The sequence below is a fragment of the Anolis sagrei genome, chromosome 8 (genome assembly GCF_037176765.1).
Source record: "Anolis sagrei isolate rAnoSag1 chromosome 8, rAnoSag1.mat, whole genome shotgun sequence".
NCBI lineage: Eukaryota > Metazoa > Chordata > Lepidosauria > Squamata > Dactyloidae > Anolis > Anolis sagrei.
Genome location: NC_090028.1, coordinates 118,678 through 135,086, shown reverse-complemented (window position 1 = coordinate 135,086; position 16,409 = coordinate 118,678). Strand labels below are relative to the sequence as shown.

At 51.0% G+C, this 16,409-nt stretch overlaps 1 protein-coding gene across 1 annotated transcript; it reads left to right on the top strand.

Annotated features, from left to right (window-relative positions):
- Positions 1-3,213: 3,213 nt before the first annotated feature.
- LCAT (lecithin-cholesterol acyltransferase) lies at positions 3,214-16,353 on the top strand. Its single transcript, XM_060787819.2, has 6 exons — positions 3,214-3,420; positions 8,148-8,304; positions 11,172-11,287; positions 12,464-12,559; positions 12,697-12,921; positions 13,648-16,353. The coding sequence occupies exons 1-6, from the start codon at positions 3,258-3,260 to the stop codon at positions 14,190-14,192; spliced, it is 1,302 nt and encodes a 433-aa protein (XP_060643802.2). The 5' UTR covers positions 3,214-3,257; the 3' UTR covers positions 14,193-16,353.
- The last annotated feature ends 56 nt before the right edge of the window (positions 16,354-16,409 follow it).

Sequence of the window (16,409 nt, the reverse complement as noted above, 5' to 3'; positions counted from 1 at the left end):
ACGAGGAGGAGAGGTGTTTTTTTAATATAGCAGTGACACTATTTTTAAACGAAATGCCATATAGTCTATTTTAATGTAACGTAGAGAGATAGAGCCCTGACCCCCCCCCCTCCGCCCTTGGGAAGCAAATGCACTTTTGAGGAGTGAAGTAGCCATGATGGGTAAGCCCCCCCCCCCAATTCCCTCCCCCAAATTGCCAGGAAAGCCTTTCCCCCAAATGGCTCTTCAGGGATTTGGCTATTATTTGGGATGAGATGAATGGAGGGGAAGGAGAGAGAGAGAGAGCGATAGAGAGAGAGAGAGAGAGAGAGAGAATGGGAGGGAATGAGAGAAAGGGAGTGGGAGGGAGGGAGGGAGGGGGAGTCCCCAGGTGTGTTTCCCCCAGTGTCCCGCCCCTCCTGGCCCCGCCCCATAAATGCCCCACCCTCCCCAATACACCCCCCCCCTCCAGAGACTTTTCCGAGACATTAAGCTTCCAGTATATATTTATCCTTCTTTCTTGCTGGCAAGAAAACAAGACAAGACGAGAATTGTATTCCTGAGCTCTCTGGGTTCTGTACAAAGTGCACTGATCGGATCCAAGGCGAAGAAGCAGCAGCAGCGGGTTTGTGTCCAATAAATAATTATAATATTATAATAAGAATTACAATCTGGGTGGTCCTGCTTCCTTTCTCAAGGGGTGCGGAGTGGTGGTGGTATGGTGATCAATATATTGTGACCAGCTGGCATCACTGCAGTGTTGTCATGTGGTTTCTCTGCTGCATGGCCAGTGTCTTCTAATAGCATTTCCTCCTCCTTTCATTTCCCTGCTCCCGGTGGTGCCATGGGTTCAACACTTGTGCCGGTGGGACTGAAGATCAACAGGTTGCAAATTTGTATGCGGGGAGAGCACAGATGAGCTCCCTCTGTCAGCTCCGGCTCCCCATGCAGAGACATGAGAGAAGTGTTTTCACCTTGCTCCAGACATCACCACACCAAAGATGTGGGTTTTGTAAAAAGACAAAATCAAAACAAAGTATAAGAAATGCAAAAGTTCCATAGGCAGGACAAAGACTTAAATGCAAAGACAAAGTTCCCCAGATCCAAAGGCAAAAACACGAAGCATAATCCCTTAGCAATGGTCAAACAAGAGTCCATGGAAAACAGTTGAAAACAAGGCCCAAATCCCAGACTCAGGAAGCCAGAAGCGTGCTGCTAAAAGCCAAAGTTAATCCACAGAAGTTTGCATGGGAAGAGCTACGTTGGACTGACAACCCCTGCTTGTCAGCTACGAGGCTAAATACCCTTTGCATGACATGAATGCATTGCGTTGACCTCTGGCACCCTTGGCTTCTCGCTTCTCCGGAGCCTTAATTGCAGACGATCTTGCCTGCTCATTAATTCGTTATCTTCAAGGCTATGTAACCCCTTATCTTGGTCCAGCTGGACCGGATCACTGTGGGGAGGAAAAGACGTCTCCACCTGGCCGTGTGGGAATTCACTCTCGTTATCAGTCTCATTAACATTCCTTTCCCCTGGGAACTGACTTGCTGTTTCTCCTTCAGCAGCCCCACCGTCAGCCCTGTCTGAATCATGTACAGAAATCTGTAACCCATCCTCCTCATCATCATCCTGTAGGAATTCTGGCTCAGAAGGCCCACAGAACTCGGCTTCAGACTCAGAGTCAAGCTGAGTCACAACAAGAAGCCTCCCACAAAGATGGTAAAACACCAAAAAAATCCAAGGAATGTCCCCTGGGCAACGTCCTTACAGACGGCCAATTCTCTCACACCAGAAGCGACTTGCATTTCCTGGATCTGTGTCTGGCTTTTTCAGAGGCTCTGATGGTAGAGGAGCAAGGGGAGTATATCATGTACCTGTGGAATAATGTCCTGCATTGAAGGACATTACCGTTGTCTGTTGAACAAGTATGAAGGGTGCAATTAGCAAGCTTGATTTGCAAGTGTTGAGTAGGATCCAGCCATTAGCAGGTGAGTAACTTAGAAGATTGCATAGTCAATTAGTGAGGGCACCTGCCTAGAAGTAGCCAGGTGGTCCTTTGGCTCTGGATTGGGGAGGGGGGGGGGAACCCTCTTAATAATAATAATAATAATAATAATAATACAACTTTATTTATACCCCGCCACCATCTCCCCAAGGGACTCGGAGCGGCTTACATGAGGCAAGCCCAACAACACATCACAACAGAAAAGCAATAACAACAATACAAAGCAGCTTTCTGGCTTCATGAGGACATGCTCGGTTCCGGCCAGAGGGGGAGCTCCCGCTTCACCATCTATTTGTGACACCAAGTCCTTGGTAGAGTACTTCCTCATTCTTGCGCATGCTGCTAGAAGGTTTTATGGTGTCGTAAATTAGTTAACGTGAATTAAACCGCTGAGCTGGTGGACTTGCTTACTGAAAGGTCGTAGGTTCAAATCTGGGGAGCGGCGTGAGCTCCCGCTGTTAGACCCAGTTCCTGCCAACGTAGCCGCTTGAAAACATGCAAATGTAAGTAGATCAATAGGTACCGCTCCGGTGGGAAGGTAACAGCATTCCATGCAGTTATGCTGGCCACATGACCTTGGAGGTGTCTACAGACAACGTTGGCTCTTCAGCTTAGAAATGGAGATGAGCGCCAACCCCCAGAGTCGGACATGACTGGACTTAATGTCGGGAAGGGGGGGGGGAAACTTTACCTTTATTAAATTAGTTAAATTAGCCTTCCCGCATAAAGCAGTACCTAAATTTTCTACTTGACAGATGCAACTGTCTTTCAGGCTGCATAGGTCGACAGCAAGCTAGACTATTAATGGTTGGGAGCTCTCAAGCACAATGACAATAATACGAATAATGAATACCTAGCTGCTTGGAGTCTCCTTGTGGAGAGAAAAAAATGCAGAATAAATAATAATAAGAGGAATGGTGTGCACCCTAATTTTGGGAAGGCGATTTAGCGCCCCTGAAAGGTGAGCATTAGATTCGAGTCAATACGTCAGACCTTTGTAAAGATCTCGTTTACTAACAATACTAACCCCTGCTCTCTTTTCGTGTGAGAAAAAGCAAACAAACTTGGAAATGCCCAAGAAAAACACCGGAAAGAAAGCCAAAGGCGGCATCTGGTTCTGGTTACGGGGAGGGGGCCGGTCTGAGGCAGGCGGGCGGGGGGGGGGGTGTTCCCTGCAGATGTGGCCCTCCCCCTTCTCCCTGTCCCCTCCCTCCTCCTTCCATACAAAAGGCACCCAGCCACCGACCGACTGGGGCAGGCAGTGGCGGCAATGGGGAGGCACTGGGGTCCCTCGGGGGCCGCCCCGCTCCTCCTGCTCGTGGGGGTCTCCTGCCTCCGCCCCACAGCCGCCTTCTGGCTCTTCAACGTCCTCTTCCCCCCCAACGCCACACCGGAGGCCAAGCTGGCCAACCACACACCGCCGGTCATCCTGGGTAAGGCGTGGGGCAGCAAGCAAGGGTTGGGTTAGGACTGGTCAGTTCAGGCGGGTTAGAATTGCTGTTTGCTTTGCATAGGAATTACTAAGATCTGCGTCGTATGCATAGGAATCAACCCTCTAGGCATGGGCAAACTTCGGGCCTACAGATGTTTTGGACTCCAACTCCCATAATTCCTAACAGCTGATAGACTGGAAGGAATGGTGGGAGTTGGGAGTTCCAAACACCTGGAAGGGCCAAAGTTTGCATGCGGCACATGACTAATTAGTATTGCAAGAAACCCAATATTGAAAACGAAGTCCAACATAAACTTACCAGTCTTTCAATGAGATGCGTGGGCCTGCTTTGAGCTGATGAGAGTCAATTAGGACTGTTTGCCTTCAAGACGTTGGAGACCCAGGGCGGCCCTCAGTCTAAGGTGTAGGGCAGGGGTCAACAGCCCCTGAGGGCCACATCTGGCCCGCGGGCCGTACTTAGGGGAGTGTCGCTTGGTGCTCCTTCGAGGGTCTCCCCGATAAAGCAGGGTATCCATAAATATAGTCATAATTATAATCCTTCTCCCAGCCAAGGCCGGCCTTGATTTGCTTCCCAGAGTAGATCTGACCCCTAGTGACACCCTTAAAGTGTCCCTTCGCACCTGGGGAAGGGGGGGGGGGGTCCCCGTCCTGCTTGACGTCCTGCCAGACCTCTGGATGTTTCCTCCACAGCAACCTGTTTGCTTTGGCTCCGCAGAGTAGGACTCATCTGGCCAGCTTGGGGCAAAATGACCTTCCTAGTCATGTGCCCCCCCCCCACCATACAAACACAGTCAATTGGGGGGGGGGAGGAAGAGGAGGCATTCCTTCCTCTGTGGGGAAAAGTGGGTTCAGGAGTGGGGGGCTTTGCCCTTACTATCCCCTCCCACCCCTCTTCTCTGCAAAGGCTTTGGGTCTCACACTGTGGGGAGTCTCTTCTCATTCACCCCCCCCCCCCTTAACCTTCACCCCGTTTCGATCTGTCTGAGATAAACTCCGTTCCCAGCCTTTTGTTCCACAAAGTGCTCCTGGAACTGGACTTTGCTTTGTTTGCTATTGAAAAACCACGTCTGTTTGCCCAAAAAAGCAAGCAGAGAAAGGAAGAGCCCCCCCCCCCGGCTGGCAGGGAGGGCATTGGCATCACGGCCACGGGTCGCCCAGAATGGGTCCGGGAATTAACCCCCCCCCCCCCATACATTGTGAGAGAAGCCATCCTTCTGCTTGTATGGCCGATTGCGCGCCAAATACGATGCACAACCCCTGCTCTCTTTTTTTACTGCTTTAGTTCCAATGTGGAAATCAATACCAGGAAGATCGGGGGAATCCAGTGCTTCTCTCTCATCCTCCGAAGTGGAAGTCTCAGGGAAACACTCTCCAAGGGGCACAACTTCGGAAACTATGGAATAAGGACCCACGGTGCAATTCTGGGCACTTCTGCTTATGAGCAACACCCACTGGAGGCAGCTAGATCAGGGTTTCTCAACCTGGGGGTCAGGACCCCTGGGGGGGGGTCACAAGGGGGCATTAGAGGGGTCGGCAAAGACCATCAGAAAACAAAATATTTTCTGTTGGTCATAGGATTTATGAGTGGGAAGTTTGGCCCAATTCTATCGTTAGTGGGGTTTAGAATGCTCTTTGATTGTATGTGAACTATAAATCCCAGTGTCTACAACTCCCAAATGGCAAGGTCTGTTTTCCCCAAATGCCACCAGTGTTCAGGTTTGGGCATATTGAGTGTTTGTGCCAAGATTGGTCCAGATCTATCATTCTTCGAGGCCACAGTACTCTCTGGATGTAGCTGAACGACAACTCCAAAACTCAAGGTCAATGCCCACCAAACCCTTCTAGTGTTTTCTCTCGGTCATGGAAGTCCTGTGTGCCATGTTTGGTTCAATTCCTTTGCTGGTGGAGTTCAGAATGCTCTTTGATTGTAGGTGAACTATAAATCCCAGCAACTACAACTCCAACATGACAAAATCAAGCCCCCCAACCCCACCAAATTTGGGCATATTTGGTATTTTTGCTAAATTTGGTCCAGTGAAAATACAGCCTGCATGTCAGATATTTACATTACGATTCATAACAATAGCAAAATTATAGTTATGAAGCAGCAATGGAAATAATGTTCTGGTTGGGGGTCACCACAACATGAGGAACTGTATGAAGGGATGGTGGCATGAGGAAGGTTGAGAAACCCTGAGCTAGCCTGTTTCCTCAACAAAGAGGAGTGGGTTCTAAAAAACGGCATTGATCCACCGATGGTATTTCTGCATCGCTTTTTCACCAAAATCAGTTCCAGAGTAGGCTTGTTATTAGTGTTGCGCATCCTGCACCAGGAGTGTTGCGCCTGATGTGCTCAAATGCATCCATAAAACGGTGCAAGGACGGCCCTCAAGAGGAGGAATGCACTTGCAGCCTGGCCAGAAAGGGTCAGACCGGCAGAGAGGCACGTGCAACGTCCTCACGCAGCGCTCTTGGGACCCCCAGGCCCCTCCTCCTCGCCCCCATTCTGCTGACCGCAAGGCCCTGGAATGCAGGGCTCAATGGGAGACTGCTGCAGGGCAAAGGGCACGACCCCCTCTGACCTGGCCTCTCTCTTAGTTACCCTCAAGGACTCAGACGTACATGGGAGCAAAGGCGGTTCAGGACCCCCTCTTCCCCCCTTTGGTGCCCCCCATCTCCCTCTGATTGCAGCAAAAGTGTTTTCCTTTGACCGCAGGGAAGGAAAGGCAAGGGCTTTAGGATGGACAGGCCAGGAATACAGACAACAAACCAGGAGGAGGAGGAGGCAGCCGGCCTGGCTTTCATCGGGTGCCAAGGAATGTCCGTCTCTCCAGGCAGGAAATGAGGGAGGAAGGACGGGGAGAATGACCTCGTTTGTGTGAATCACCACAGCAGGATGCCTGGGGAAGGGGGGGGGGGGGGGTGTCGCACACCACGGCTGGGAAGGCACCCTTAAACCAATCCCACACTCCAGAACTCAGTTGACAAGCTAACCAGTTTATTAAGGAATAAAAGTAGCTCCAGCAAAAAAATGGTCAATAAAAATACAATCCACGTAAAACAAGGCCCTTGAAGAAACCTGAAAGCAATCATCTGTCAGTCCAGGATGCAGGCAAGATAATAATAATAATAATAATAATAATAATAATAATCCTTTATTTATACCCCGCGACCATCTCCCGCAGGACTTGGTGCGGCTTACAAGAGGCCGAACCCAAATACATCATAAAACATAACAACAATACAACAATAAATAACAGCAAAACAATACAATAATGACACGACGCATTAAAAAACCTGTGGCAGGGCCAAATGTAAGGATTAAAATTTAAAATGCTGGCCATGTCCAAGGGAAACAGGATGGATGCTTTAGAGATGGGTGGGCGTGCAGACAGATCTAAATCTCTCATAAAGTGCATTTGGGACATATTGCTGGGAGTTTCCTTAATCTGGGAAGGCACGCTGGAACATCCACGTTTTCAAGCTCCTTCTAAAGACTGCCAACGTTGGGGCCTGCCTGATGTCCTTGGGGAGGGAGTTCCAGAGTAGTGGGGCCACCACCGAAAAAGCCCTGTCCCTCGTTCCCACCAATCGCGCTTGCGATGCAGGTGGGATCATGAGCAGGGCCTCTCCAGATGAACAAAGAGATCGTGTGGGTTCGTATACAGAAATGCGGTCACATAGGTAGATGGGTCTCAAACCGTTCAGGGCTTTGTAGGTAAGCACCTGCACCTTGAATTGGGACCGGAAAATGAACGGCAGCCAGTGGAGCTCCTTAAACAGGAGGGCTGACCGCTCTCTGTAAGGAGCACCAGTTAACAACCTGGCCACTGCCTGTTAGACCAATTGAAATTTCCAGGCTGTTTTCAAGGGCAGCCCCACGTAGATTGCATTACAGTAGTCCAATCTGGAGGTGACTAAAGCATGGACCACCCTGGCCAGATCTGCCTTCACACGGTACGGTCACAGTTGGCGACCGTACCTCATGAAGGCTTCTTTAAACTGAAGTCTTTAACAAAACACACCAACCCAGAAAATCAAAAGTACACAGCAGATGTAACATAAATCCAAAAATACAGGAGACCAGGAAACCATTCGATACTTGGAGCATGAGCCCATGAATAAACACATAGAAAAACCTATGACTTGAGTCCATGAATCCCATACACATGAGAAAACTTGAGAGAAGAACCTGAAGCATGTAACTTGAACCCAGGCGTTGACTCTTCTAAGGTGTAACCCAAATCAAACCTCCTTTATACCTAAGAAACGATGGCGCTTCCCTTGGGAACTCTCTGCGGGGCCCTTTCTCATTAACAGGCGCTGAGAGCAGCGCCTCCCTTCAGCTGCTTGCCTTTGTTGACAAACTGCTCCTCTTCTACTAACTCCGGAGAAACAGGAGAGTCATACTACACTCCATCAGAACCTGGCCTTGGTTCCCTTGAGAAATCTAACTCGGGTCTGCCAGCCACTGAATCTGTCTCCAACTGCAAATCCATGGCTGGCCTCACATTCCCAGAATTCCCAGCCCCATCAGGTACAGAACCAGACTCCTGCAAGTCCTCGGGTGATGGCACAATCTCCTCTGAAACTGCAGACATTGGTACAATCACAGGCTGAACCACAACGAGGGGAGGGGGGGACTGGTCCGAGCGCCTGGCTTCCCCTCTTGACCCTCCACTTCCTCCTTTGACCCCCCCCCTTCAGTCCCCGGGTGCCTGGGGAACCAGTTGGAGGCCAAGCTGGACAAGCCGGACGTGGTCAACTGGATGTGCTACCGCAAGACCGATGACTACTTCACCATCTGGCTGAACCTGAACATGTTCCTGCCTGTCGGGGTGGACTGCTGGATCGACAACACCAGGTACACACACACGCACACACCAAGCCCCCTGGCCCCCAACTCCCACAGCCCATCCCTGCCCTCTCCCTGGCTAATAATAATAATAATAATAATAATAATAATAATAATAATCTTTATTTCTACCCCGCCAGAGTTGTGAGGCTAAACATCCTATTTGGAGGGCACGAACTCCATTAGCAGAAAATATTGAGGGGGTGCAAAATATCATGCTGTGCAACTATTCACCCAAAAGCGCAGCGGAAAAGCCAGGTTTTGAGGTTCTTTTTAAATGTCTCTAGTGAAGGGGCTTTCCTGATCTCCCCAGGTAGGAATTCCAAAGTCGGGGGCCCACAGAAGAGAGGGTTCTCCCTTGTGCCCACAAGATGAGCTTGTGAGGTTGGTAAAGGTGAAAGGAGGACCTCCCCCCAGGAACGAAGGGCCTGGGTTGGTACGTGGAGAGAGATACGGTCACGAAGGTCCCAAACCGTTTAGGTGATAACCTGCACCTTGAATTGGGACCAGAAAATAAACGGCAGCCAGTGGAGCTCCTTAAACAGGGGGGTTGGCCGCTCCCTATAAGTTGCCCCAATTATTAATCTGGCTGCCTAGGGTTGGACAGGTTGTAGTTTCCGGGCCGTCTTCAAGGGTAGCCCCACATAGAGAGCATTACAGTAGTCCAGTCTAGAGGTAACTAAGGCATGGACCACCATGGTCAAGTCAGACTTCATGAGGTATGGTCGCAGCTGGCGCACAAGTTTTAATTGTGCGAAGGTCCTCCCGGCCACCGCCGACACCTGCGCATCAAGCGTCAGCGCGGAATCCAGGAGGACCCCCAAACTGTGGACCTGTGACTTCAGGGGGAGTGCAACCCCATTCAGCACAGGTTGCCACCCAATACCCCAGTCAGACAAGCGACTGACCTGGAGGACCTCTGTCTTGCCAGGATTGATCCTCAGCTTGTTTGTCTTCATCCAGATCGTCACAGTGGCCAGGCACTGGTCCAGTATCCTCGGGGGGCCTGAACCCAAGGAGACTGGATTTTGGTGTGCCGGTGTGTCCCTTTCACACATCAGTGCTAACTGACCACTGGAAAGGTTTGGCAGACATACACCAGAGCTGGAAGGACAACACCTTTATAAGCAGACCTCATGGTATCTCCATTGATACTTACACATCCTGTATTTAATCTTCTCTCATGCTCACCATTTTTTGGCTCAACCACCTTGCCAAAATCAGGGTGTGCATTACATTCCCATAATGCGGTCCTCTTAGGGCTGAGCCAAAGCCAAAGGGGAAGCTGCTTCGGGAGCTCCTCTTTGAGGGATGTCACCTGAAATTTAATTGCCATGGCTCAATGCTGTGGTTGTGAGAGTGGTCCAGCATTTCTGTATTCTCTAATCATCTGCTGTGTCCAGGCTGGTTCCTCAGGTGCTCTGCTATGGCTGACTTCTCTGGCTGAAGGAGTCTGCCGTGCCTTTCGTGTTCCTTGATTCGTGGTTGGACAATGCGGCTGCTTTTGGTGGTCCCTCTGGAGACTTCTTGTCCACAGCTGCATGGTACACAATGGTAGATTCCTGCAGAAGGGAGAGGGTCCCTCTTATCCTTTGCTGAACTTAGCATTTCTTAGATTTTCTTGGTGGGTCTGTAGATAGTTTGCGTGTTGTGTTTCCTCATCAGCTTCCCTGTGCGGTCAGTGGTTCCCTTGATGTCTGGCAAGAACACTTTTCCTCTGGGTGGGTCTTGGTCTTGACTCTCGTGGCTTCTTCTCGGTGGTCTTGCAGCTCTTCTGATGTCTGAGGGGGAGTCTCCCTTGGCCTGGAGAGCCCAGTTGAGGTGGTTCACTTCCCTTTGGAGGAGGTGGGCTTCGCAGATTCTTTTGGCACAATCTGCCAAGGCTTTCATGGTGCTTCTTTTTTTACTTCGGTGATGGTTGGAATTTTTATGTAGATATTTATGTAGAACACAGAAATGCTGGACCACTCTCACAACCACCATGTCAGGCTACACAGAGAAGCCATTGAAATCCACAAGAAGCAGGTGGACAATTTCATCAGAAAGGAGGAAACCATGAAAATGAACAAAATCTGGCTACCAGTATTAAAAAAACTCTAAAATTACAACAGCACAAAAACAGAGTAAACAATCAGGCACATCTAATCACTCTCAACAAAAGATTCACCCCAGGCACTTCCAAGCCATTAAATGCTAATCAAGGTGGTCAGTTGAAACATCCACACCTAGCACCAGCAGACAAGATTCCTTTGTCTCACCCTGGTCATTCCACAGATATATAAACCCATTTTCCTACTTCCAACAGACCTGACTACCTCTGAGGATGCTTGCCATAGATGCAGGCCAAACGTCAGGAGAAAATGCCTCTAGAACATGGCCATAGAACCTGGAAAAACCTACAACAACCCAGTGATTCCGGCCATGAAAGCCTTCGACAATATTATTATTATTATTATTATTATTATTATTATTATTTGGTTAAAAGCCTGGAAGGACATTGTAAAAATGGCTTAATGAAATAAGTTTACACATGAGTCCACAACAGAGACAATTAAAGCCAAAGCATTATATAGGCTCAATGTAGAATGAAAGCTATTCCGTCCTGTTACTGGTAAGGAAGAATGTGCCACCCCCTGCTCTCGAAATCCCCACCTGACACCTGACAAGTTTGCTCCATCAGGAATTCCAACAACCACAAGCTGTATTACAGCCTCAGGTAGTCCAACCAAGCGCTTACAGGTTAATAACCGAATGCAAGCACCAAAAAGGTGTGCTAGGGAAAGCACCTGCTTGAGGGTGTGGCACAGGAAGGGGCCTCACCCCCGGGAGCCCACCTGGCCACCTCCCGCCTTGCTTCCCTCTCTCCCGAAACACAGAGTGGTGTACAACCGGACCACGCGGAGGGTGTCCAACGCGCCCGGGGTGCACATCCGCGTCCCCGGCTTCGGCAAGACCTCCTCGGTGGAGTACCTGGACAAGAGCAAACTGGCCGGTAAGGAGGGAAAAGGGCGGCCTCCCTCCGATCCCTCTTAGCGGATGGACGGAGGGCTCTGTGCCGCCTCCTCGGGGCCCTTGAGGAGCAGCACAAAGGCTCTCCTGGAGGTCAGTGGGCTTGTGAGCTTGAGGGAGGACAGCCAAGGAGATCCATAGGAAGCCCTTTCCAAGCTTGACGCCCTTTGGAAGATGGGGGGGGGGGGGGGGAGGGCTGTCCACATGCACTTGGACCTTGATTTCAGAGTGTGATGGGGAGGAACAGGCCCCTCTATCTATCTCTCTATCTATCATCTATCTATCTATCTATCTATCTATCTATCTATCTATTTACAGTTTTTATATACTGCTTTTCTCACCCCTAGGGGGACTCAAGCAGAGGCTGGCCATCTGTCGGGAGGGATCGGATGGTGCTTTTCCTTTATGGCAGAAAGAAGGGTGCTGGACTGGATAGCTTTGGGGGTCTCTTCCAAGTCTATGATCCTTCTATTATTATTATTATTATTATTATTATTATTATTATTATTATGAAGCGGAGGCTGGCTGGCCATCTGTCGGGACGGATCGGATGGTGCTTTTCCTTTATGGCACAAAGAAGGGTGCTGGACTGGATAGCTTTGGGGGTCTCTTCCAAGTCTATGATCCTTGTATTATCATTATTATTATTAAGTAGATTATTATTATTAACAGGCTGGCCATCTGTCGGGAGACATCAGATAGTGCTTTTCCCTTATGGCACAATGAAGGGTGCTGGACTAGATAGCTTTGGGGGTCTCTTCCAAGTCTATGATCCTTCTATTATTATTATTATTATTATTATTATTATGAAGCAGAGGCTGGCTGGCCGTCTGTCGGGACGGATCGGATGGTGCTTTTCCTTTATGGCACAAAGAAGGGTGCTGGACTAGATAGCTTTGGGGGTCTCTTCCAAGCCTATAATCCTTCTATTATTATTATTATTATTATTATTAAGTAGATTATGATTATGATTAACAGGCTGGCCATCTGTCGGGAGAGATCAGATGGTGCTTTCCCTTTATGGAAGAAAGAATAATGTTGGACTGGATAGCTTTGGGGAGGACAAGGGGTCAAGGGTCAGAGGTCAACCCCACTTGGGCTTGTCCCCCCCCTCATCTTCTGGTGTCCCCTCCCTCCCTCCCTCCCTCCCTCCCCACAGGGTACCTCCACACCTTGGTGCAGCACCTGGTGAACAACGGCTATGTGCGAGACCAGACCGTGCGGGCGGCCCCTTACGACTGGAGGATCGGGCCCAGTGAGTGCCATTGGGGGGGGGGGGGTTCCTGGTGGGAAAGGGGGTGTATGTGGGGCAGGAAGGTGCTGAGACTCCCCCCCCCCCCCACCTTGGTGCTGAGACTACAACCCCACTTTGCCTCCCCCCTCTTCCTCCAGACCAGCAGGAGGACTACTACCGGTCCCTGAAGGCGCTGGTGGAGGAGATGCAGGCGGCCTACCAGAAGCGGGTCTTCCTGGTGGGGCACAGCATGGGCAACCTCCACATCCTCCACTTCCTGCTCCAGCAGGACCAGGCCTGGAAGGACCGCTTCATCGGGGGCTTCGTCTCCCTGGGGGCCCCCTGGGGAGGGGCCGTCAAGACCATGCGGGTCCTGGCCTCAGGTGAGCAAGGCCGTGCGGGGATTCTTCTTACCCATTGCATGGGCCAACTTCGGCCTTCCCTCCAGGTGATTTGGACTTCCTACAATTCCTAAAACGTCTTTCCTCGGAGAGGGAATGGACAGAGTGTGTGTGTGTGTGGGGGGTACCCCAATGTCCATTGACCTAGGCTTCTAAAGACTTGTCCACTTTCAGTCTGATAAATTATTTACATATAGAGAATAGAATAACGTTATTGTCATTGTACAACAAAATTAAATGGTTTCCCAGCACGCATCACAAAACAATCCCCCCATCCCTCCACACTCCCCCCCCATTGCACAGCCCCCAATGCACATGTCTGTAAAATAGGTATAGAAACCGAACATTTACTGATAGCAAACCCGTTGTATGACGTCCAGCTGAAGCATCTTCTGCAGACAACAATGTAAACACTGCACTGTAAATGCCTACAACAGCCAGTAGGTGGCGTTTGGAAACCGCCACCTACTGGCTGTTGTAGGCATTTACAGTGCAGTGTTTACATTGTTGTCTGCAGAAGATTTACATTTCCGAACCCCGGCACTGAGCTCAGGGAACCCATTTGGGGTTGTGACCCACAGTTTGAGGATGTGCCTTGGCCTAGGTGACCCCCAGGGCAGGAGGGCCCCCCTTTCCCTATTGGGGAGGGGTCTTCCTCTCTCTCATCGTCCTCCTCTCCCTCCCTCTCTCTCTCTCTCTCTCCTTCAGGCGACAACCAAGGCATCCCGCTGGTGTCGAGCATCAAGCTCCGCGAGGAGCAGCGCATGGCCACCGCCAGCCCCTGGATGTTCCCCACGGAGCTGGCCTGGCCCCCGGACCACGTCTTCGTGGCCACGCCGGAGCGCAACTACACCTGGGGGGACTTCCGGCGCTTCTTCGTGGACGTGCGCTACGAGGAGGGCTGGTTCATGTGGGAGGACGTGCAGGGCCTGCTGGGGGGGCTGCCCCCGCCCCGCGTCCCCGTCCACTGCCTCTACGGCACCGGGCTGCCCACGGCCGAGGCCTACGAGTACGACGCCGGCTTCCCTTTCGAGGACCCCGTGGGCGTGCGCTACGGGGATGGCGACGACACCGTCAGCACCCGCAGCACGTCCCTCTGCCGGCGGTGGCAGGGTGCCCAGGCCCAGCCCGTGGAGGTGGTGGAGCTGCCACGCGTGGACCACCTCAACATGGTCTTCGACAACCTCACCCTCCACCACCTCAACCGCATCCTCTTCGGAGAAGGAGGGGCCCCCCAGGAGACCCTTCCCTGAGACACAGACTCATTGGGGGCAACTGCAGCGCTCCCCATCCCTCGGTTTAGAGGGTCGCAGGCACATCCTGAGACCGGCATACGCCAACTTTGGCCCTCCCTCCCTCCAGGTGTTTTGGACTTCAACTCCCACAATTCCTAACAACCAGTAGCCTTAGGAGAAAATCCTCCAGTACATGGCCATATAGCCCAGAAAACCTACAACAACCCAGTGATTCCGGCCATGAAACCCTTCGACAATACATTGAACCAGTAGCCTTCCAAAACTCCCGGAAGGAGGGCCAAAATATAGATATAGGCTCTCCTTAATATTCCTCCAGTACAGGCAGTCCCCAAGTTACAAACAAGATTGGTTGGATTTGTATGGAAGTCAGAGCAGGGACATTTTCTAAGTGTAACTCCAGCCAAATATATATATATATTTATATACGTTTTGGATGGCACAGGGAAGGGTGGACAGCCCTGTGGGGTTGGGGGGTGCTGCCTGCGCCCGGCTTCAGAAGGTCTCACCTCACTTCCTGTTCCTGTTATAATTGGATTTTGGAAAATGTGGCTTGCTGTAGAAACAAGGACTGGGTGAAGCTTCATCAGAGACACCCCTCCCCCTCCCCGATAATAATAACAACTCGTCCAGGAGTGGGTTTCCCTCCCTCCCTCCCTCCCTCCCTTCTGAGGCCTAGATGTTGTCAAGAGTGAGACCCTGGGGTCTACGCGCAGCGGAGATGAGGTTACGAGATCACACAGACACAAAACAGGACACTGCAGTCTGCCAGTTTTAAAAAACAACAAAGTTTTTACTCAGTACATCTCTCTACACGTCTACTTCTCAGCGGGCCACATCGTGAACTACAAAGCACAGCACAAAACAGTTTTCAGAACACCTGCTTATCAATTAGGCTTCTCTGGCCGGACCCTCCCTTTTCCTTCCCAGCCAGAGACATTCGTTATCTAGCTTCTGTCAAGGTCTCTTCTTCTCTGCACCTCTGTCAAGGTCTCTTACAACAACAATTCCAGCATACAATTGAACATAACTGAATCCATCTTGAATACATATGAACACCATTGTTAAACATATTGAAACACATTGAAAAACACACATGCATACTTTCAGTAATCCTGACAGATTTCCCCCACTTCCTGTTGTCTCAGCCCTGTGCTCAGGGGCGGCGCAACCCATGCGCAAAGTAAGCATTTGCGATAGAGTTGATTTCGCCAGGGGCGCTCTTGAGGCGCTCTTGGGGGAAAAGACATCTTGACATATGTGAGTTGTAGTTACTGAGATGTATAGTTCACCTACAATCGAAGAGCATTCTGAACTCCACCACTGGTCCATTCTGAACCAAATATGGCACACACAACTCCCACGACGGACAGAAAAAATATATATCAGTGATTGGTTGGGGGGGGGGGGGAGGGTCGCCAAAATACTGTTTGCTTACCATTGAAAATTACCCAGGGCCGCCTCTGCCTGTGCTTAACTAGGAGTCAGTCATAACTCGGGTGTTTCTAAGGCGGGGACACCCTGTTCATATGTATACATGAGAGAAAGACAGTATCCTAGATTTGGAGGGACCCCAAAGGCCATCCAGTCCAGCCTCGTTCTTGACCAGGACACGTTTCTCAGTCAGATGCCTGCCATTCAGGGGTGGCCTACATACACACACACACACACACACAAACTCGAGTCTAATGTGCCCTCCAATCTAATGCGCACCCCCATTTTCAAAACTGTGAAACCCAATTGTGCAAATCGAACGCGCACCTTGGTTTTGGGAAGGTCACTTAGTCAGTGCGGTGTCCATCTGCTAGAGAGAGTCTCTTAAGCCTGGAAGGGAACCCCCTCCCCCCGCCCAAAGGCCGCCCAGCCCAGCCCAGCCCTGTTCGTAACCAGGAGTCGCTTGTGTAAGTCGAAGGTTTGCAACTCGCAGGCTGCCTGCCAATGACTTCCGTGGGCGTGGACGCGGGCGTTGCCCCTGCCAGTCCCGGCTGCCCACCCCCCAAGACCAGCCCCCCTCCCCCTCCTCTGTGGGCGCCCCTCCCCGGCCTCGAGATCCAGATCCAGACCCCCCCCCCTCCAATGAATGCCAAGCGGGGAGGGGGGAGGGGGCTCCCCATGCGGAGTGCCTTCGTCTTTCCAGATTAAACGCTCGAGTTTCTCCGTCTGCCTTTCTTTCTTGCCTTCCTTCCTTTTTCCTTTCCCTCGGAGGGGGGGTCCGTG